Below are 22,283 nucleotides of genomic sequence, written 5' to 3'. Positions count from 1 at the left end.
AAAGCAACAAACTCACTCTCTCATATCTATATATACATATAGGTGCATATATCCACCATGCATTTCAGAGATAAGCATTTCACTCACTTAAAAGACAAATATGGAAGCCCCAAAACAATGGAAAGATTCCCAGCAATAGATGGCTGCTGGTCTAGACCGGAGCAGTCAATCTTGGACACTCTCTGCAGTACTGATGACCACAGCCCTTTGTCAAAGGCAACGTTTGGTACAGTGTCTTTGGAGTACACATCTTTGCAGACACCTGGGATATTAAAGCACATCACACTCCTACATCACCTCCTCAAACATGTTCGGGAGGCCTTTGACAGTGGAAAAGTTACAGCCTTCTATGGTGGCATGGCTCTATTGCATATTGAGTGAGAGCACCAAATATAATGCACCAAAATCACTTAGGAGTTTTGGTGTTTCCTGATGAATTCTTCACCAAACTTAAGATCTGACTTCTGGTCAGCATCCTGGTTGTGAGAGAGGCAAATGAGGCAAGACCTGAGTCAGTGTTTGATATTGGGCCATAGCTCATTAGTTTGCTGATTTAGTTTTAATGATTCCTAAAGATTATCTCAAGTCAGGAAGAGGACAGCATGGATAAACAGGCATCAATCTGTTTGCAAGTCCTAAACAAAGACCCAGAAAGAACAGAAAGCAGTGTCCCAAACAAAGATGCAGAAAGCAGCTCACAGGAATTCTCCAGGCTGAGTACAGAACTGGGGGAAGCCCCAGAATGCAGGTTTGGGCCTCAAATTAAGTATGTATAAGTATGCATGGGTGAGCATGTTCATGGGCTGCTGTTAACCCACCTGGAGCCCTAGGCCCAAGGTTTGTGCTTTTGTGGCAGTGACATTGTAAGGCCTGATACACAGAGTTCCATATTCAAGAAAGAATGCCAAAAAAGGTATTTTTAAATGCCCTTCAGACCTGTGTATCAGTAAGTGTGCCAGCTTCTAGCTTGTTCTCGATCTAGTCTTGTTAGGTAAATACAGTGGTGGCCAAACTTTCTTATCTGCACAACTGGGATTAAACCTCTTTTTTCTGAGCTCCTGCTTATTACTTTTCAGAGTTAACTCACCTTTTCCCTAGATAGGTGAGGGTTAACTCTGGCCACAGTCACAAGGTCTAAGGCAGGTGAGTGGGTTATTAAGTTAAAGCAGGGGGGGAACATAAGAAAAAAAGCAGAGAATGCTCTTCTGTTCTCACTTACTCTACAGATAAATTGGCATATGAAGGGAAGTCAGGCCAAGAAGGAGCTGTAGTCTACTTGCACAATAGCAAAATGGGGAACTGGATATCCATCTGAAAGATGATATGTAGGGAGTGATATATGGAATAGATCATGGTGGCCCAATTCTGCTACAAAAGTTAATAAAGGGGAACCAATAAGAGACCAACTCTGGGCACCTTCCCCTGGTGCTCCCACCAGGGCAGAAAGGAGTCAACCAAGAAGGGTCTTTGCTCTGTGCTGCCTGGTAGAGCTGCATCAAGATGCACTGGGCACCATCCCATAGGCTTCATAGAGGGTATTGAGAAGCTCCTGCTTTTCTTGCTCAGGTAAGAAGCTGGACCGGGCTGCATTGATGTTCTGGGGAGGCAGAAGAGGAACAGAAAGGAGACATTTAGACACAGCAGATATGAATGTGATTGTACAGATCCAAACATCTGTCTCTAAGCATTAACAAGAGGGAGAGCATAATATTCTCCATTCCTAGATACATTTCCATGGCTTCATTTTACAGCTATTCTGGCCCACCACTAGCAAAAACCCTAAGTGGAAGGAGACAGACACAAAGATATTTCTAAAGGTTTCAGAGTTTTTAAGAATATGCACTTTAGAGCCATTCCTATGCTCCAGACTTCCCCTTGGATAAGAGACTTTTCACAGTATTTGGTCTGGCAGCAGGCTGATATGCTGCTGCAGTGACAAAGCTGACTCACTACACAGTTTAACATGCTTGTCTCATGCAGGGAGATTTCTTTTATTATACAGGAATAGCCTGGCTTCTGCAAGAACAGAAAAGGAGAGCTGGAAGCAAAGCAGCTGGACTCAGGGTGGCAGAGTTCAGAGCTGTCCCCTGTTCTTCCTCCCAGACCCAGAGGATAAGTCAGTCTATGGGAGAAGAGGACCCTGTTGTTCCTCCGGCCAGAGGACAGAGCAGCACTAATGTTCTCTTGTAAAGCACATCCTGAATTTCCAATTCCAGGCAAAGATTCCCAAACAGTAGCTAAGTTCACAGATCTGTCTATAGACACATAAGTACATAAGTAAAAGCCATCAAATCAGCATGGATCTCATGCTAACCAGGAAGGCTTTACTTAGTACCCAGACTGTAGGACAGGATAAGTGTTGGGAGCTTGATTTAGGTAACTGATTAGGGACAGTTTTTAGGATGTGTTGAGATCATAAATGACTGCATATGCCAAGATCAAAGCCAACTGTGTCACTGTGTTCAGTTCAGTTGTATGCCAGGTCATACCATGATTATTGCATACTCGTGTTATACATGCAAAAAGCACAAGTGCTTCTGTACATGCTGAATCTTGACCAATTTCTCAGGAGGTCTTCACCTGCCTACCTGCAAATCCAAATCCAGGGGAAGGGTAAAAATAAAAATAATAATAATAAAAAAACCAAACACACTCCTTCCTTCCCAACTGCTCAGATCTGTCTGAAGGACTGCAGCAGGCACTTTCTACTCTAACCCATCCTCAGTAAAGACCAAAGCAGTTGGCCAGAACATGTGTAACATTTGGAGCCCAGCTGCACAAAGGAGTCTTCAGACCCCTCCTGCTTTCTGTACTTACACTAGCCATCTCACTAGCTGTCTCAGAGCATCCACAGTGCTCTTGGTGTCTCCCATCCAGTGTCTAGTGCTTACAGGGAAAATGCAGGATTTTTTACTTCCAGTGAAAACTCCTCAAGTTTACAAAAATATAAATACAGACAATCACTCTGGGCTGCAATGGGACATAATGCAGAGCATCCAGCTGAAGCCAACCTACCACTCTCCTGAACTCCTCTTCAGTAAAGCCCATGTACTCCTTTACTATGCCATAATCCTTGTCAATAGTGGAGTTAAAGATGAGGGGATCATCAGTGTTTATGGAATAGTTAGCTTGATCCTTCCTAAATCTGTAAGAAAACAGAGTTTAGAATGGGGTAAATGTTCATTCATGGATGTGGCAATGTTTGCATACTTCTCAGGATAAAAACACAGTAAAATTAAAAAAACAAAACCAAAAAAATATCTGGTTGTCCATGTAGTTAACATTGCTGGACACACACATGTTGCTTAGCTTTTCACCACTGCTTTTCACTGATCTGTACTTCAGCAGAGCAAGGAGTAGGGCATCAGCAAGGTCTGTTGCTTGGATGCTCAGCTCAGCTCTCATGCTGAAACTCAAGCTAATGCCCCATGTGAAGCAGCTGAAGCTCTAGATGCTCAGCAGCCCCAAGAAGGGCTGGAGCAGACAGGAAGGCCTCATATGAGAGGGCTTCACACTTACTCCAGCTACACCAGATTCCTTGGTGAGGAAGAACAAGGACATACAAATCTAACTACTTACAGGAATATAGTATTTCCCTTGCAAAGTAACAAAGCAGCTATAAACAACTAGGATTTGGATTGGTTACTTTAATATTATACACTATTTAAAGGCCTTACTGTGTTACTGGGTGTTTCCTAAAGTCCGGAAGACAAGCTCCAGTAAGATAACTGGACCAAGGGCAGACCTGTTTGTGGGAGTTTAAAAAAACACAGAATTAGCTATGCAGATCTGAAATACTGCTGGATATGCAGATAGCTAAGAACACTGATAAAGACAGATAAAGGGTCACAACACCTATGTTCACTGCCTGCCCTCAGCCCCTGAGTTGGCAGGACCATGTGCATTCCAAATCGCAGATCGAGAAATCTACTGCCACTGCTACAGTGAGTGGGCAACGGCTGAGGGGACATTTCCCATTGCTGCCAACCACTGGTAGTCTGTGGAACACAACCAAGAAAACACTGAAAAAAGGGAGAGGAAAAAGAATCCTAAAACTAAAAACAAAAACCATGAACAGGAACATTTCTCTGTGCTCCACAATTCTTGCAAACTGATGTGAGCTCCAGGGCTTCACACAATAAAGATCCCAATGTCACCAGCTGTCACCGTACTTCTGCTATGCAGCTTTGGGAATCTTGGTTCAACAGTGCTGCCTAGATCATTCAGCACTCGAGTATCACGTAGCAGCCTCTACTCAGGATGTTGGGCTGAAGCACAGACTGCACAAGGGCCAATTTTCCATTCTGAGACATCGGCCTTACCTCAAAATGCATCTTTCTTCTCAACAGCTCCTTATAAAGTTCAGGGTCTTCCAGGACATGGTAGCCATGGCCAATGCGCTCAGCCTTCAGGAGGTCAACTGCCTACAGAGCACAGAGAAACACAGCTCTGAGTTCAGGCCAAGCTCCCATGTGACATGAGAGCTCCCTGCCCCACCAGCCCACCAGGACTGCAGCCTGTATGTCTAAAATACACCCCAGGAGATCCTTTTCTGAAAACTTGGAGCTAGATTGCTCTCTGGGTCCCACATTTTTGCTCCCTTATGAATACACAAAGAACTTCTCCCTCTACAAAATTGTACTAAGGGCCTCTTCCCAACCCTCCTGCTCATCTTACAAAGACACCCCACCACCCTGCTGACCCCTGCTCGGCCCTGGGCCAGAATCTCCTCTCACCTCCTTGATCATAGCAGGTGGTCCAGCCTCCCCAGCATGGACAGTTCGGTGAATGCCGCATCTTTCAGCTTCCTGAAAAGCAAGGCAGGAAACACTGCTGTCCAGTCACACAGAGCAAGGTCAGCCAACTGCTTTCAGCAGATACCTTTTCCACTGCCTAGCGCCCCAGTAACATAGCAAGGGAGATCAACAAGTCTGGGCTAGGAGCTCCCAAACTGCACACTCCACACCCTGCAAGATTTGCATTCTCTCAGGCTGTGCTGTAGCACAGGCTAAAAGAGGAGAGACTGGTTAACACCACAAGCAGAGAGACTTAGAAAGCCTGGTTACCTTCCACATGGAGCCCAGCCAACTTCTCCAGGGTCTTTTAATAAACACTGAGCTCATCACTATGTCCTCTCCAGAGAGGACAAACTTTAAAGCTCTCCTTCCTCTGCCCACTTGCTTTAATAAGTGAAACTTGCAGAAATTTTTGTCTTCACCTCTTCTCTTCTACTCTTTTGGCCAACTGCAGCCAAGTCTGACAAGAATTTAAAAGCTACCAGGGTAGAAGGAAAGCAACAGCCAGAGTCCATATGCCTCATTTCTGTGAGGGGCTGGGGACAAGCCACTGCAGCCAGCACCAAGGCTGGGAAGGTTCTGCAGACTTTGGGGAGGTGAGCAGCATTTGGCACATTACAGGCCAGTCTCCAGGGATATCCTGAAAAAACCCCCAGGGATGCTCCCTCTGCAGCCTCTCCAGGGACCTCCGGGGCCTTGGGAAGCGGAGCTCCCTCCTGCCTGGCCTCCGGGGAAGCCTGGCACTTGCTTTACTGTAAAAGGGTCATGCAGCCAGCCGCTATGAGCAGGCTACAAGCCCCAGCTTGCATCAGACAAGCTTCCCTTCATGGCTTTTTATTTATTTATTGAGTTACAAAAGAGTTCTCAGCTCCTCCCCTGCTGCCTGCCCAGGCCCAGCAGTGGTGAGGCCAGGCTCTGCCAAGGTACCCCCAGACAAGCCCTGCACCCACCTGTCCACAAGGCAGCCTATCCTCCTTGTGTTCCAGGCAGGCTTAACATTTCCCCAGCAGCTGATATTTTGTCTCTTCTTTTGAAGAAAAAAAAATCCCTTTGGCCAAAGCACTAGACAAGGATTAGAGATGAGACTCACACCAACACTGAGATTTTCTGTTTGTTTCCAAGAATCTTTCCTTTGCCGACTCCTAAGACAGCCACCCCTAAATATCCCAGCAGGAGTCAGAAGCAGAGATGCAAGGAAAGGGATTGGGAAGAACACGTGGAGTGTGATCCTCCACCACTTACCCTCCTGCCTTCTGGAAATTGGACTCCCTGAGCTGTCCCCCATTGACTGCATCCAAGAGGGAGCTCATGTTTAACAGCCAGCTGTAGACACATCCTCTCCAGAGGGACTTGCCTTCCCTTTCCCAGGACAGATGTCTAAACACTTAGCAGCAAGTTTTTCCTAAGCCAGCACTTCCAGTCTTCCTCTGCAGCTAGCACTCACAGCCAAGTGAGTCACTTGTCTGTTGTCACTGTTATCTCTTATTTCCCCCCTTGCAGCAGTCTCCAAAAGCTCCCAGGGAGAACATGACCATCCCAGGAACTTTAGCCCAAGGGAGACATCTGATCATGTCATCACAAGTCTCTCCATTTCCCTCAGATCTATTACATATCACAGAGCAGCACAGCAGGATTTTCAGGGATACATTCCACTCGTGTAGGCCAAGAGGGGCTGATGCCCTGGAAAAGAGTTTCCTTCAGTACCTAAGAGCCCTGATGAGTCACTGATGTAGCAACATCCTTAAGACGGGGAAGTCTGAGCTGCAGTACCACAGGCACAGATGGGACACGAAATATCCTGCCAATCAATTAATAAAACCCTGTTAATATATCCCATGCTAAGATACAAGATAGGCAGTTAAGATGCTGAGCATGAGAACTGCTCAGTTCATCTTGTATAACAGAGCACAGCTGTGTGCACAGCACAGAACTGCAAACATTTCACTTGCTCTACATTATTCAGGTGCTTTCCATCAGTTGAAGACTAGAAAGACTAATCTGCTCCACATTTAGCTGCAGTTTAATAGAGCACCACAAGCAGACCCCATCTAACAGGAGACAGAGGGACCTCTGCAGAGGAATGCAAGCTCTGCACCCAGCATCCCTTTGGGATAGCACTCCTAACCCAAGCTCTAACAACCTGCTTAAGTAAGGACATCCACTATTAATCATTTAGAATTACACAGACTAATACTGCTCTTTAGTAGAATGCTTTTAGTAAGCTCAAGGACTTAAGATCTATCAGCTGTTTGGAGTCTGAATAAAGTGCAGCATGCCCCCTCACCAGGAAGAACTCGGTGTTATAATTTATTTGAAGAAACCTATTTGACAAACCTCATAAGCCTTCCTATGCTCAGAAGAGTCCACCTTCAGGCACTCATCCCCTGCCAGGTCTATGGCTACCACAGAGTTGTTTTGATACTTCTTACAGAGCTCCACCACCTCTGGAGACCAGCCTGGAAGAGACAGCATCAAGATTCAGGAGGAAGCATTGACAAGAGTCATGTCCCAAGTAGGTTTCTAAACAAATTTTGGACATACGACTAGAATGTGAGAGCTGTTTTCTTTGGTGTTTTCTGTGATTGGACACTCAAAAGTTAACAAAATCCTAGAAAGATTTGCCATATTCAAACAAATAAAAGCTGCACACTGACCAGTCTACTAACAATCAAAACAGAAGAAAGTTCTACATTTCCCAGGCATAAAACTGCTCTCATCACCATCCCAAAAAGAGAAAAAGTGGGTGGCCAACTGCTGTAGCTAGCCCAAGGTAAGCTGAACTGGACAGAGACCACTCTTTAGAATAAGTGCCATAAAATGCTGTGTAGGAGGAGTCTCAAATCATTTAGGAGCTCTGACACAGACACAAGCAAGGTGAGGGGAAAGGGAAGAACTAGTATGTCAAAAGGATTGTATTGCTGAATGATTTGGGTTGGAAGTGATCCCCAGAGGTCCTCTATACAAGCATCATTAGTCCCTTGCAAAACATGCTAGACTTTCCCCACCTAGATGGTAGATGCTGTCTGACAGAAATGAGCTGTTTAGCCACCTGGAAGCGTGACCTTTAATGCTGACAGTGTTTTATAGCTTTATGGCTTCAGTGAGAACAAGAGTAATAACTGCCAAACGGCTACTTCAGAGTTACCTCTGATCAGGATAGAGTAAGATGCCATCTCCTTTCTTGGAGATCAATTAGCTGACACAGCACTTACCCTTAGCAAAGGCCAAGAAACAGAGATAAACTCTAGTGTTAATTATTAACACTGTACACCTGCTGTGCACATACGTTAATATGACTGAATCATAAAAAATGCAAACAACTTCACCTTTTTGTTCCCTCAGTTTCATACTTGTCAAGTTATGAGGGCATAATATGCCATTATTTTATTGACAAATTTAATACTCACCAGTTCTGACTGGCATCTCTGCCCTTCTGTTAACACTTCATAAATTAAAGGGGGCCTTCTCACTGTGCAGCAAATCCCACAGTCTGACGCTAAAGACTCTTAGGTCAAGCACATCCCTAACTCCAGGTAAGTTTCTGCCCTGGGACCACATTTTCAGGAGATTACAAGAGCAATTCCTACTGCTGTGCAAGTGCACGCTGCATGTGCAGTGTTTGATTTTGTCAAACATACTTAAAATGTAGCTAAGTTTTTCATGTGTTTGGAGCTGGAATCAGCAGAGTTCACTACCCGCAATTCTTTTGGCTAACCCACAAAAAGACCAGCTAAGGAGAATACTATTGTAGTCATGCGATATCCAGCTGCGAAGGTTTCATCTCCCTGACCGCATAGGAAGTGCTAGATTTCATCCTTGTTCCTCCTCCTGTGACTGTTTATTTTTGTGCCCTTGCCCCACACAATGTCCTGGGTGCTCTGAAGATCCAGAGAACATCCCCCAGCAGCCGCTGCTGTCAGCCCAGAAAATCTGCCCTCCCCTTTTAAAGTAGCTTCAAGTGCCTTGAGGAAATCCTCAGCCCTTGGGCAGGGAGCGAGGTACATCTCAGATGTACTCAAAGTACACTTCCCAGGGCAGAGGAAAGGAGAGCTCTTCTAGTTTCTTTAGCTAGCTTTTCAGATCCTGGTTGCGTCAACAGTTCTCCTCTTTCACAACCAGCTGCCCATTTCATAGAATCACAGCAGTTTCCTCAGAGAGCTTCAAGCCCCTGATTTAAGAAAAGTGTCTTTGTTCCCAGCCCCATCTCCCCTGTACAAAGAGGAACACCCACCACTTGCCCGCAGCACTGGCCCCATGGGGAAACCAGAGCCATGTGACTGGTGCTGTCCAGCATTTCTGCGGGGACCTGAACCCATGGAACTTCACACACACCCAACAAGTCAGGAAAAGGGGAGCAGAGCAGCAGATGGGCTGCAATACATTACTTGGCATATGGCGCATGCAGCATAGAATAGACCTGACTTTGATGCGGAAATCCCTTTCTCCATCCTGCAGTCCCTGATTAACAAGGCTAACAACTTCATCCGGAGTCAGGTCTCCCCTGCAGTAGGAGAGAAAAAGAAAGGAGTCAGTAGCAGACCAGGAGGACACAGTGCTGGAGACCCACCAGGGCACATGCAGCACCTGAAGGCCACTCCACGCCAAGCCCCACATTGCTGCCAGCAAGGCACACGGGAGGCTGCTGCAGAGCCTGGATGGCCACGGGCTCCCATGTGCATCGCCAAGAAGCGCCTCGCACACAGCTCCATGCCCGGAGCTGTGAGCTGGCAGGTGAAAAACATGCAGAGATGCCTCCTGAGATGGAGGCGAGCCCCAGGCGAGGAGATCCCCCGGCTGCTCAGGCCCATCGGCAGCCCGAGGTGTCTTTGCCAAACAGGCCTGGCGCAGCTCTCGGCTGCAACCTGGAGACTGCCCAGGGGCTGCGGTTCAGTGGCCATAGGGGGGTGCTGGCCAGCTCTACCCCGCAACGGCATATGAGGGGCAGAGCAGCTTGGCACCGATTTGATCAGAGATATGCGCAGAAGCAGGGAAGATCGCAAAGCTAGGAGCAAGGATCCAGCACTGGGTCCCACCAGCGCCCAACTGCTGCCTCAGCCAGCGAGTCGACATGTCCAACTCCAGCTTCGCTCGTGCGGAGGCGGCTCCAGCCAAGAATTAAGCATCCAAAGCAAGGCAGAAATATTATGAGAAAAAGAAAATACTATTAGCAGGGATGAGGGGTGGAAGAGCACCGGATCCTGCTGCAGTTGAGGAGAGAGAAGCCTTCGGTTACCCCGCTGCCCACCAGTGAGCAGTGCAGCCACAGATTCTCCCATGAGGAATTTCTCCGACCCCTTTCAGCCTCCTCGTCCCAGCCTCGCCGCTCCCTGGCCTTACTCACTCCTTCTGGCCCCAGGGAATCGGCTCCACCTTGTAGTTGGCCAGGAGGTGGGGGCTGTACCTCACTTCCACGTAGGCAATGCCTTCCTTTGCCTTGGTTTCCACCAGCTCGTAGGCAATCCTTCTGATGGCCTCACGGTCCCCCCTGCGGAAATGGGGAAGGGGCCCCAGCACCCATGTGAGCCAGGGCTGCTGGGCCCTGTGACATCACGGCCACTGCAAGGCCTGGCATCCCCGCAACCAGATAGCGAGGGTGAGTGCAGGTACTCACGCAATGGCCGGCATGTACAGGTTGAATTTCTCCAAGAACTTGGTAAGCGTCAGGGGTGTTTTGTAGCTGACATGCTCCAAGAGCTCCTCGACAGTGCTGCCAGGAAGAGGAATGCCCCTTTTCCTAGAAAATGAGTCACACTTCACTGTCAGGAAGGGTTATCGCACATCTCATCAGCTTATTGTGAGGAGCAGCTGTATGCTGAACCAGCAGCTTTAAGCCCTCTCCTTGCAGAAGCCACACAGCACAAGTTGTCCTTCCCAAACACCCCCCCTTCCCCCGCAGATGCAGCCTGACCTCGTGGGGAGGAAGGCAATTCGCATGTGAGCGCATCGTGCAGCAGCGAGCCCAGCGTGACCCAGCAGGAACAGGCCTGGCACTTGTTATTGGGGCTTTTTTTATGGCTTTAGAGGGAGTTCATCTAAAAAGACTCTGGATTATTTTTTGGCACTTCTGAGGCCTAGAAGCAGAACTGCCAAAAAACATGAAGGAGGTGGTTCCTCCTTATGCAGCCTCCTCAAGCCCACCCAAACTCCAGTGCTCCAACTCCACAAGCAGCACATGGCTTGGGAGGACAAAGTGTTCCTGTGAGCAGCCAGAGCATCTCCACGGACTGCTCCTGCTTGACAGGGCTGTTTGCTGAGGTTGCTGCATGTTTCCAAGGCAAGCTTTAGCCTCCTGCCATCCTCTTCTTGCATATTAACATAAATTAGGAATAACAACTAGACATTGGTTTCTAATCCTCTCTCCTCTCCAGTCCTGCCATGATGAATTACAATTTCTTTGCTAAGAGACACAAAGAGCCACAGACGGTTTTAGCCTCCCAATACCAGCAGCCATCCCAAGGAGCAAACTGCAGCAAAGCAGCCCAAATGACACTGTTCCTGGGCTAAGTGAACATTACTCACTTCCCCACAGTTGGGCTGGAAGGAAATCAGCCTTATGCCCAGCGCTCACATGCAATCAGCAGAGATTAAGTTGCTGGCACTTAGCAGATGTTTGCTAGTGCCAGGGCACTGGCTTTCTTCCCTGTCCTGCCCTTTGCACCCCAGGGACACATCCTTTGCCTCTTCTGAAAACAGGGCCCACATCTTCCTCCACCTGCCTAGGGAAAGCTTCCCCCCAGGGTCCTGTCAGCAACACTGTTTTCCTGAATTCCTTCAAGTGATTCTCAAAGGACAGCTGCCATGCAGTCAAACTGCAGCCCTTTGGGATGATCTGCTAACAATCTCTGATGGACAAATGCACCATGGCTTTGGTGTTACTGTCCCCCCCATGTCACCCTGCTTGTTGGTTCAGCCCACTGCAGCTCTGTGAACTGCCCCACTGCTGCTCTAAATGGTTTTGTGTCGCAGACCAGACTGAGTGAAAGTTTCTAAAAACTGCAGCATCAAATCAATGCCCTTGGGGGCTATACATCCCAATGGCTTCATTTTACTTGTATGTGATCAGTCACCAGCTAGTAAACTTGCTTCTAGCTCTTTACCTTTAAAAACAGACCACAAGCAGCTTCATATATCCAAGTTAAGGTAGACTCCTACAGAGCCCCATTGGATTTAGGTTTATCTGCACACACTGTGAGCATGGTTGCTTCATCAAGGGGAATGGCAGATCTGGGGGATGCTATGCAGTTTAGCAGCCCTGGGGGATATGAGGGCTTTAAAATATACTAAAATATAGCATGCCCTCAAGAAGGAGGGTTTCAGTTCTAAGCAAAAGAAATGTGGGGCGCTCAAAAGGCTGATATCTCCCAAGATTCAGGACTCCCAAGACCCTCCTGGGATCCATGCAGGCACTTTTCCTATGTTGGCAACAGAGACTGAGCAGAGCCTCAAGGAAGCCAGAACAGTGACTAACCCATCAGGACTTTTACCTCTGCACTTCAGCCTGCAAACTCCTGTGGTAAGGAGGAAATCAAGAGAAATCCTTACTCAGCTTCCCATGTGGACATCCCACAATAATTGAGACTCACTTTTCTGATCTACCTTAGTTATTCCAAGAGCACTGCAAAGTTTATAGCTGGATGCCCACTGGAGAAAGACCTTCAGAAAGGTTACTCCCCTTAGGAATCACACTGTCTTGAAGCCTACTGGGCTTACAGGATGCCCATAACCATTTCCTTTCTTCCTCAAGAATTATTTCTTGCCCAAAGTTACCAAAGTAGTACCTAAGAACTGTTTCCTGAAATCTTTAAACTTACCATATTCTTGATCTGAGGATATCTAGTAGTGTCCATTAGCTTTTCAAAGAAGTCTTGAGGTTTTTTGTTTGTTTCCAGCTGTGGAGCCAGGTTCCTTCACCAGTTAATCATTTACCCTGGTGCTTCCCACACATAAGCCATATTTAAGCAAGAAGGCAAATATGGGCTCGGTGAAGGGAGCAACCTGTATTTAAGTCACTGCTGAGTGCTTTCCTGGGTCACTCACACTAATGTGATTTTTGACTGTTAGGATCAAACAAAATGCCATGCTGAATAGCAGCAGTTTGGGGTTTAAACACACACAAGCAGATGAAAGAACGACCTTTTTCCTCCATAGATTATGGCATGATACCACCACTGAAAGGACATTCCCAGGAAGTTTTCACTTCATACAATTTTACAATTAGGAATGTGGAAAAAGAAATGAAAAACTTAGAACCCAACTGCATCACTTCCTAGTGACACATTCAAAGCAGACAACTATCTCTTTATATGGCACCTTTTTTCTTTTGTCATAGGTGGCTCCTCTTAGCTCTAGCTTCCCAGGTTGCTGAGAAATAACCACAGTGCTGGGACACTGCTTTTTCATGCACCTCCTATCAGTTCAGCCCAGCTGCAACACTGCAGTCTGGAAAGCGCTGGATACTCTCACACCACACGGGCAGAACAGAGCCCAACTACCACCAGTTGGATTTGCTGCCTGCAGAACATGCAGAAAGAGCTGTCTTAGCCTGTAAAAATAAGCTTTTTACCCTCAAACTGAACAAAGAAAAGGCATGGGAGTAGGTATGGACATGTATGACTGCTTGTTCCATGCATGAAGTGAAAATTGGGTGTTTTTTTTTTTTACTGAGCAATTAGAACCTGCTAGCCTCAATGTGTTCCACACTGATAATTAGGCTTTGGTCAAGATAAAACCCAGGGAGTGCCTCCTTCCTAGAAAGCCACTCTATCCAGGCGCACTTCAGGAGCGCAGGAACCTGCTTAGGACACCAAAGCAAAAAATTATTCCACGCTAACCACAGCTTTCCCCCACTGTCCACTCACTTGCCAAAGTATAAGATGGTTTCTGGTCTAATAGCTCCATCCAGATGGAGATGAAGTTCAACCTACAATAAAATAAAGAGAAATCAGTGATGTACTCTTAGAGCCATAGCAAAAGTTGAGAGATAAGCAGATAGTGCTCCTACAGATATAAGTGTAGCTAATACAGGGACACAGTCATGAAAAGGAAGTAAAAATAGACTAAAACCAGTATCAAAAAATGTAATTTTGGCAATCTCTGTATTGTCCCACTATTTGTTTTTATTCCTACTGCAGCTCACACATTTAACAGATTTTTAGAAATTCACCTATTCTCAGTAGTATTTGCACTGCTTTAAGAACTGTCCTATTCCAATGAGGCTTGCACAGCTCAGGAGGAGTGAACAGATCAAACTCCAAGCACCTTTGCTTTCCAGCTGCCTCCCCTAACTCACATATCCTCAAGCATCAATTAATTTTTTTTTTGCAGAAGTTATTACATGAGAACTTTGACTTGACTTTCAAGAATCTAATCCTGCTATATTGTTAATTACTTGGTATTATTACGGCATGTAACCTTTTAATCCTGCGCAAGGATTCCTGAGGTAAAAGGTGCTATAAACAAGAACAGAATTTGCCCCATATTGTTTAACAGGCTCTTTTCATAATACAACATGAAAACAATTCACTCAGAACAGATGAGACAGCAAATCAGATGGCTTTGAAGCTGTTTCCAAATTATTGCTGAAATAATCCAGAAAAAAACATGGAAAAGAAAGCAATATTTTTTTTCCCCCCTGGGCTGGGAAAAACATGACAAAAGTCATTTGGAAGTAAAGCTAAGAAGGGAAAACATCAGCTGTTTCAGGTAAGTCTTCCTATTTCCAGAACTGTTTTCTTTTAAGTAACAGGGTAGTGAGTGGCCTACAAAATAACTTTATTTTTCTTTCATTATTCTTTAACTGGGAAGAGAATCTGAAGCCCAGATCAGGTACTGGGAAGGAATAGCTACAAGACTGGCTTTGTTCCCCACAGGTCTTTAAGATGTGGATGAAATGAACCATCTCTGCACTGAGATATCTGCATCTCTGCACTCACTGCCACACCTGCATGCGACAAGATTTCAGACATCATCATTTAAAAGACACTAATGTGTGGTGACACTGGGATACTTCTTTACTCCCTTAATACTGGGTGCAAGTCAAGCACACTTAGTCTATCAAAAGTCAGAAAGAACAGCCAACAAAACTGAAAAGCAGCAACTCAAAATAAAAACAAAGCTCTTGCTAGCTGTAACACTGAAAATTATTCCATGAAGATAATTGCTACAGTATGTTAAGATTTTAGCAGAATTCAGAGAAGGACTGGACATTTGCCTGAATAACCAAACCACCCACAGTTACTCATTAGTATCTACAAGCCCCCTGAGGTCAGGTTATGTTATCCAACAATAACCAAGAAAAACTGGCAGGAAAATAAGCAGTTCCTACAAGCAGGCTAATTTAACTGTCCTTTTCAAAGCTCTTTCGCCTTCCTCCGAAGCCACCGCTACGAGCTGGCGACACAGGCACAAGGCTGGTCCAGTGTCCTGCTTGGAGCTGCCGCCTCTGGAGCTTGCGCTCGTGACCCCAAAGCTCGCACCCATCCTCACCTCTTCCAGGTGTCCTACACTCAGGCTAAGCACATGAAAAGACTCATTTTCTGCACATGTCTGATTCACAGCCAGCGTCTTCAGTGACCGCAGCTGCAAAAGGCTGTCACTGTTGGAGCAGGACAGCACTTGGGGTCAGGCCATCTACACAGGAAGACCATGAAGCTGCCACTGGGGATGTGCGCTTGCTGGGCAGCAGAATGCAGGTAACAGGCTCACAGCAGCTGGATGCATTGAGCCTGCATCTTCATTGCAATCAACAAAGCCAGGCATCACAAATAGCCCTGTGAGTGTGAGCTCCTCAGTTCATTTAAACACACACACAGTGATACCATACACTTCTGCCTTGGCTGGCAAGTTCCAAATGAGGCTAAATTTAGTTCCCTCCTGAAGAAAAAAAAAAAAAAAAAAAGCACCCTCTCCATGTTGCTGGACCCTTCAAGGACAGCTCAGATGCACCAGTCACCACCTCAAACCACGCGACACAGGACCCCGCAGCACCTACTGGACAGCCTTCCCTGAAAGTCCTCTCCCCGTCACCCTTCTCATTCCACCTACCCCTGCCTCTGAACATGTCTCTGCTGGCAGGTTGTAAGACGATAGCCCTGTTAGTTCTCCTACTCCCAAGACATGATCTGAATCTACAGAGATTAAGACTTTAAAAGGGCAAAATCCAATCTTTCCTCAAAGTTATGCAATACTGCTTGCTAGGACTAAATGTCCTGAGAAGCAGCAGATAAAATAACAGATTATGGACATGATCTGCATCACCAGATGTGGAAGCCTGGCATGTTTTACGCTCACAGACTTCCATTCTAATTTCAAAATCATGCAAGCTCCATTCCTTAAGGTTTTTAATGTCCTTTGTGACCGTCTGATGGACTTATAGGCTTGACTCACTCCTGCTGGACACAAAAACCAAACAAGATCAATCAACAGTCTTCTCACTCCAAGTATTTCCAAGTTGTTTGCTGCAAAACCATCCCTGCATGCAAAACACTAAATGAAAGCAAATTGTGTTCTTTATGCATGCAAGCCATCTGCTTTCTGCTGCTGCAGCAAGATGCCTGGAGAGCAGTGACTCTAGGAGGGGGTTTTTCCCCCACTGTCACTTGCTTCTTTGCATTGGGTGGCACCTAAACTGCAGTCACAGAAGTGTTAAGAAACTCCTATGTAACACTAGGCAGCCCCAAACTCCAAGAGGTTACTTGGACTCATGGAATCCTTTACACAGCTGCCAACTAACTCCTCATGCTCCTCAGATTACTGCAAGACATTTAGCAGAAGTGGAGGAGTTCCTGCATAGGAAGGGCTGAGGACAAGCCTCTGCTCCCACTGCCTGGCCCAGAGAAGGATGAAATTAGCAGGACAAGCTGCTCCCTCAGAGGCCACTGGCTGCACACTTGGTGCTTTATCCAAAACAAACACACCAGAGGAGAGCTGCAATGCAAGACCTGCCCAGAACTAAGTGGGGGCCATGACCTTGCTTCAAGTCAAGGAAAGTGCCCAGGCTTTAAAAAAAAAAAAAAAAAAAAAAAAAAAGACAGAGGTTTCACTGAATTGCCGCTCAGCGACGATGCCTGAGCAGGCAGACCTGTGTAAGTGGAGTATGTCCAAATGCAGTCCCCAGCAGCATGTCTAGAGCTCTGCTCTCTGCATGCAAAGCATTACACCTGCTGGTCGTGTTATACAACTCTGCTGCAATTTGCTAAACATCTAAGTTTACCTAAAAAAGAGTCCAAAACTCCTTACATCTCTTGAACTCACCCTTCAAGAGATTATAAGACACCATAGGATGTGTATCCTCAGCACAGACAACTTCCAGCAAGATTGTCTGTGGAAAAAGAGAACATTTCATTTTTTCCCTCCAGAGAAGTTTTAGATTAACCACAGCATCTTACCAGCACTTATTTTATCAGCACAAATACTAGCAAATGGCTTCAGCTTAAACAAAAGTGAAACTGTCGTGGATCTGACTTGACCTTCCTGCCTTTAAAATACAATCATGTTTTATTTGAAACTTAACAAGCTTCAAAAAAATCAAATGCAAAATGAGGTATTTCAGTCCAAACAAATATGTATGTTTCAAGTTTAATTAGAATCAATTTAGTGAAATGAAGGGGAAGTTAACTAAACATTCAAAATATTTTCCACTGTAGTCATCCCAAACAGTATTTCCTCTCTACTTTACGGTTTGGTCAGCAAACCATAACAGATCTGTTAAAAGCTCATTTACCTATTACAAGACATAAGAAATCACCATCCAAACTAACTCACTTGAGGGAGTTTACTTACTAGGTGCTCATTCTTCTAGTTTTTTGTTTTGCTTTTTAGCATGCTGTGAATGCAATCAGCCAGGGAATGATTACTAAAAAATCTGCATGGCAAAGGCAAAACTAACCCAACTTTTATTTTGACCATTTCTAGCAGACGTTAATAGACAAACCACACAGTTGTTGAACTTGCATTATTTAAGAATCATATCAGTGACTTTATCTTCCTGTTATTGAAACTAGTACAAGTACACACTCCAAATTATCATCTTTTAGTGTGTTGATAAAATAGTTCTGGGTAAAGTAATTATAGCTGCCATTGGTGAACTATTAAATATTTAGGAAATAAGGCAGAAAAGTCTTAACAAGGGTCAAACTTCAGCAAGGGATAAAATAGGTGCTGACCACTGCAAAAAGGAAGATCTGTTTTTTATAAAACAGATTTATAAATTTGTTTTATCTGTTTATTTAAAAACAGATTTTATAAACAGATTTATCTGTTTATAATTTTTTTTTAATAAAAACAGTGTCAGGAGCTATGTAAGTCACTTTCCACATGATGAATGTGGAAACACTATAAATCCCCACTTCAGAAGCAAGGGTCAAGACTTGACCAAGAAGAGTGGGAAGTGAAGAGACACAGTATTATCTCCCGATCTCGCAAAGCCCACAAACGCATGTTGCTAGGCAGACAAATTTGATGAACACTAGGATGTGGGTTTGAGTATTAAAAAACCATCACCTCTCACCACCAAAAAATAAAATAAATAAATAAAAAATAAAGAGGGAGAGGACAAACTTCAAGGCACATACTGCTTCACCTCATTGAAAAAAAAAAAAAAAATCTATGGAAGCAGCCACATGATACAGTCTTGGGTACCTGTCCTCTCAGCACCAGTCTGGTACCTCCTTGGGCACCTTCTGTCCTTAGACCTCTGTATAAGGCTTCCAGTGCCTTTAGGGCACACGACACTAATGAAAGAAGGTGACTTGGCATTGCTCTGCTGCAGCGACAGCTTTAGCAGGGACCACAGAACTACAAACCCCACCACAAGCTACTGGAGACCTCTCGCCTCCCAATCAATCTAATAAAATTGAGACCTTGTGTTTCCAGCAGCACTGAAGTGGCATTTGTTGCTGTTGCCCCATTTGGCGAGCAGAGGTAAGGTAAGGTAAGAACCCGCCTGCCTTGCTCGCTGCAGATAACCTTGCTAATGCAAGCGCAGGGCTCAAATGTAGCTGCCGGTCCTTACGGCCGCACACACTGTCCACACTCAGACCGACCCACGCAACAAGACGCCGCGCTCGGGCCACAGGGAGCAGTGCCACGGCAAGCCCGGTGCTCCCATCGTGCTGCGGCCTGGCGAGCGCAGGGTGTTGTCGGGTCGGGCACAGCAGCCACGGCTCAGGGCAACCACCAAGACCTCGGCCAGCACAACAGCAATTGGGCTTTGCAACTGCTCCTGCCAGAAAGGAAATAACAGAGTCCCAGCAGGGGCTTCAGGCAGTGAGTTCTGGAAAGGGCTCATGTGTCTGCACAGTCAGGAGGCCTTTTTCAGTTTTGCACCCAGGGCAAATACCTACTACCTGCTCAGCAAGGCTGCTGGGCTGCAGGGCCAGGGTGTCCACGCAAACCTTCCAAATAAAGCCAGCAAGCCACAGCAGACCCAGCATCCTGACACCTCAATTGGGTCACCCAGAGCTCTCAACCATTGAGGGATACATCCAGCTACAGCAAACTCCAACCACCCTCCCTCCCTATTCCCAAGCATGAAGAACATATCGGATGGTCACGCTGACAGCAGGGCACAACGGTGCCCTGATAACAAGGTTTGCCCGCTGGTATTGAGAACTGCCATTCTGCAGATGTTTCTTCTAAGCCATTAGTGTTTGAAGGGCGCAATCACAGCAAGGGCACAGGGCATTCAGCTTCTGCTGCAACTGTCAACATATGCAGTTTCTTCACCCTTCATCATATCCCAGGCCTCACCTTGAAGAGCAGGACCATGAGGTCTCCAAGACACGCAATGAACCCTCAGAGAGCTGCTGGGCACTGTCCCTGCACGTCACTGCTTGCCTTGGTGGCAAAAGGAAAAGCACCCAGGTGGCCCCAAAAAGCATGTGTGGGCACACAGGAAGGAAAAGCCACAAACCCTTCCCAGCTCGTTTGACCCTAGTGGGACGAACAGGGGTAAACAAGCCCCACTATCTGCCTTCAGAGCCAATTGTTTTTGTCGAGCCTGACTTAGCAGGTTCACAGCACTGAATGGGACTGCCTGACTCATGAAATCCAAAGTCTCACTACCCAGGCAGCCAGACAACAGAAGACTGACCTTAGCAGAAACTGTGCAGTTTTTTCCTAGGTCTCTCTTCTGCATCCCGCTGTCCCCCAGATTGGAAAAGTAGGAGGATGCACAAGTGGAGAAAAAAAATTAATAACAAAAAAAGTAACTTGCTTCCTACAGCCAGAAATTTAAAATCATTGGGTAAAGCAACTTTCTATTACTATTGGAGCTGATGAAATGCCATCAACATCTATCTCCCTAAACTCAAGTGGCCCAAGAAAGACTTTAACCATCTGCAGATGTTAAGGATCCCTGGATTTCAATCTCAATATTTGCCTGCTATTGTATGGATAACTTCCCAAGGGAGGAAAGCCTCATACAGCAGTGGAATGAAACACGAACCAAGCACACAGAGAGGCTTTTGCAGTAGGACCCTCAGCAACGCTCACACCACCTTGCCCGTCTCCTGCACTCCCACAGCTGCTCCACACCTCACTCCTCACTGCCAACGAGCAAAGGGTGAAGCCTCAAATGAGCCAAATGGAAAGAAAAACCCGCTCCCCAGTGCTCAGCTCACCTGGGAGCACAGCCCAAGTGCAGGGCGTTCAACAGCTGAGGCAGTGCTCTCCATGAGATACACTGCTGTGACCAAATGAACCTCTTTTACCTTCTTTCCTCTCATGTCTTTCACAATCTGATTAATAAATACATTGCTGTATGATCCTGCATGGATGTATGTGTACAGCAAATGGTGAAAATGCAGGAAAGGCATACCAGCATTTACCATGATCATATCTTGATATCTGAAAAATAACCAAGCTACATGATTAAAAAAGAAATCAATGCCCAAAAAGTACTTTTTACTAGAGCAAAGTACTGGTTCAACAGCTGGATCCTTCAGAAACATCCCCAAATCCACACGCACTGCCAGGCCACTAGCCTGGAGGAGCAGCAAAGCCCTGGCTTGGCCTTAGGACATCCCTCTGCAATGGAGAGCAGGGCGAGCAGTGCCTGTCGGCCAGGGCGACACCCAGGGTGCACGGACAGTCCGGGGACACCTGCAGTGCCAGTGTACGGGATGCCAGGGACACCCGCAGCGCTGGTGTGTGGGATGCTGGGGGACACCCAGGGCGCACGGACAGCCCGGGGTGCCGGGGACACCCATGGTGCCAGTGTGCGGGATGCTGGGGACACCCGCGGTGCCAGTGTGCGGGATGCTGGGGACACCCGCAGTGTGCTGACAGCCTGGGGTGCCGGAGACACCCACGGTGCTGGTGTGCGGGATGCAGGGGACACCCTGCGTGCGCGGGCAGCCCCCGAGACTCCCGCACGTCGCCGCGGGGCTATGGAGCCGGCCCTAGAGGCGAGCGCGCTCCCGGGGGAGCCGCGAGCCCCGCCGGGGACACGGGGTGGCCGCGGGTCCCGCCGCCGCGTCGGGACGCACCCCGGTTCACGCCGCCCGCGCGCAGCGGGGGAGCCCCGGAGCGAGCCCGGGGAGCCGCAGCCTCACCTTGGGTTCCCCGAAGACGCGCAGCCCCCGCTCCATGGTGCCGCGCGGCCGCCGCTGCCCCTGCCGCCGCCGCCGCCGCTCCGGCAGCCCCGCTCCGCCCCGGGGGCGGGAGCGGCGGGGCCCGCGCAGCCCCGCGCCGCCGCCCGAGCCCGGCCCCGGAGCTCCAGGAGCCCGCAGCTCTCGCAGGAGTTGCCCGCAGAATCGCTCCTCCACAGATAACATCGAAGGACAATATGAACACGATAAAATAATAGCTTCAGCTCGCAGGACCGGCACACGCTCACAGGGTTCCCCTGCAGTGCCGCACACAACAGTATTTCTGTAATCTAAAATGGATTTAGTTGTTTAGGTTGAGGAGCAATCATTCCTCACCCCTTTCCCTGCTTGCAGGGTTGCTGCTCCAGGCCCTGTTTCACACATGGCTTTGGGCCTTGCTTAGTCCCTCACACACCTGGCTTTAGCCCCTGCTATCTCAGACAGAGTTTGGTTTGTTCCTTCCCAGACCCAGCCATCTTCTGTCCTGCTGCTGCACTCCCTTCCCTCCCAATCCCCCCTCAAAGTACCAGGTCCCACGATTTCACATGTAGCAGGGAACCACTCCCACCACATGATGGGCAGGACCACCAAGACTCTCCTGAATTTTATTCCTTCATCCTTGGGGGCAGAGGGGACAGCCCCAGCTTAGCCCAAGCTATTCTTACAAAACATGAAGCCCCCAGGGTACTGTGTGAGCAAGGGGTGCCCTACAACAGGCAGATGCTCAGGTGTGCTCAGGGCAACCTGCATCTTTGAGGGACAAAATGCTCCTTTAGCCCCACAAACAACTGATAGCAGATCTGTGCCATGAACCATAAGACAGAACCATAAGGCAGAACAAGCAAGAGATAAGACCCAAAGCACCTGGAGGGCACTGATGTGACAACAGCATTTCTGA

The 22,283-nt window shown here is 47.3% G+C and overlaps 1 protein-coding gene across 1 annotated transcript; it reads right to left on the bottom strand.

The window, feature by feature from the left end:
- Positions 1–1,403: 1,403 nt before the first annotated feature.
- On the bottom strand, positions 1,404–21,390 carry ADA (adenosine deaminase). Its single transcript, XM_088528128.1, has 11 exons — positions 21,350–21,390; positions 13,655–13,716; positions 10,408–10,530; positions 10,138–10,281; positions 9,182–9,297; positions 7,131–7,252; positions 4,737–4,808; positions 4,323–4,424; positions 3,678–3,745; positions 3,016–3,145; positions 1,404–1,597 (listed from the first exon to the last, which is right to left on the bottom strand). Exons 1-11 carry the CDS (start codon positions 21,383–21,385, stop codon positions 1,496–1,498), a joined length of 1,077 nt encoding a protein of 358 aa, XP_088384254.1. The 5' UTR covers positions 21,386–21,390; the 3' UTR covers positions 1,404–1,495.
- Between the last annotated feature and the right edge of the window lie 893 nt (positions 21,391–22,283).

The sequence above is a fragment of the Tinamus guttatus genome, unplaced genomic scaffold (assembly GCF_059628265.1).
Source record: "Tinamus guttatus ecotype Peru unplaced genomic scaffold, ASM5962826v1 Tinamus_guttatus_pri_ptg000027l, whole genome shotgun sequence".
Lineage (NCBI taxonomy): Eukaryota > Metazoa > Chordata > Aves > Tinamiformes > Tinamidae > Tinamus > Tinamus guttatus.
Note: the sequence above shows the minus strand (reverse complement) of the source record. Positions and strands in the feature narration are given on the sequence as shown.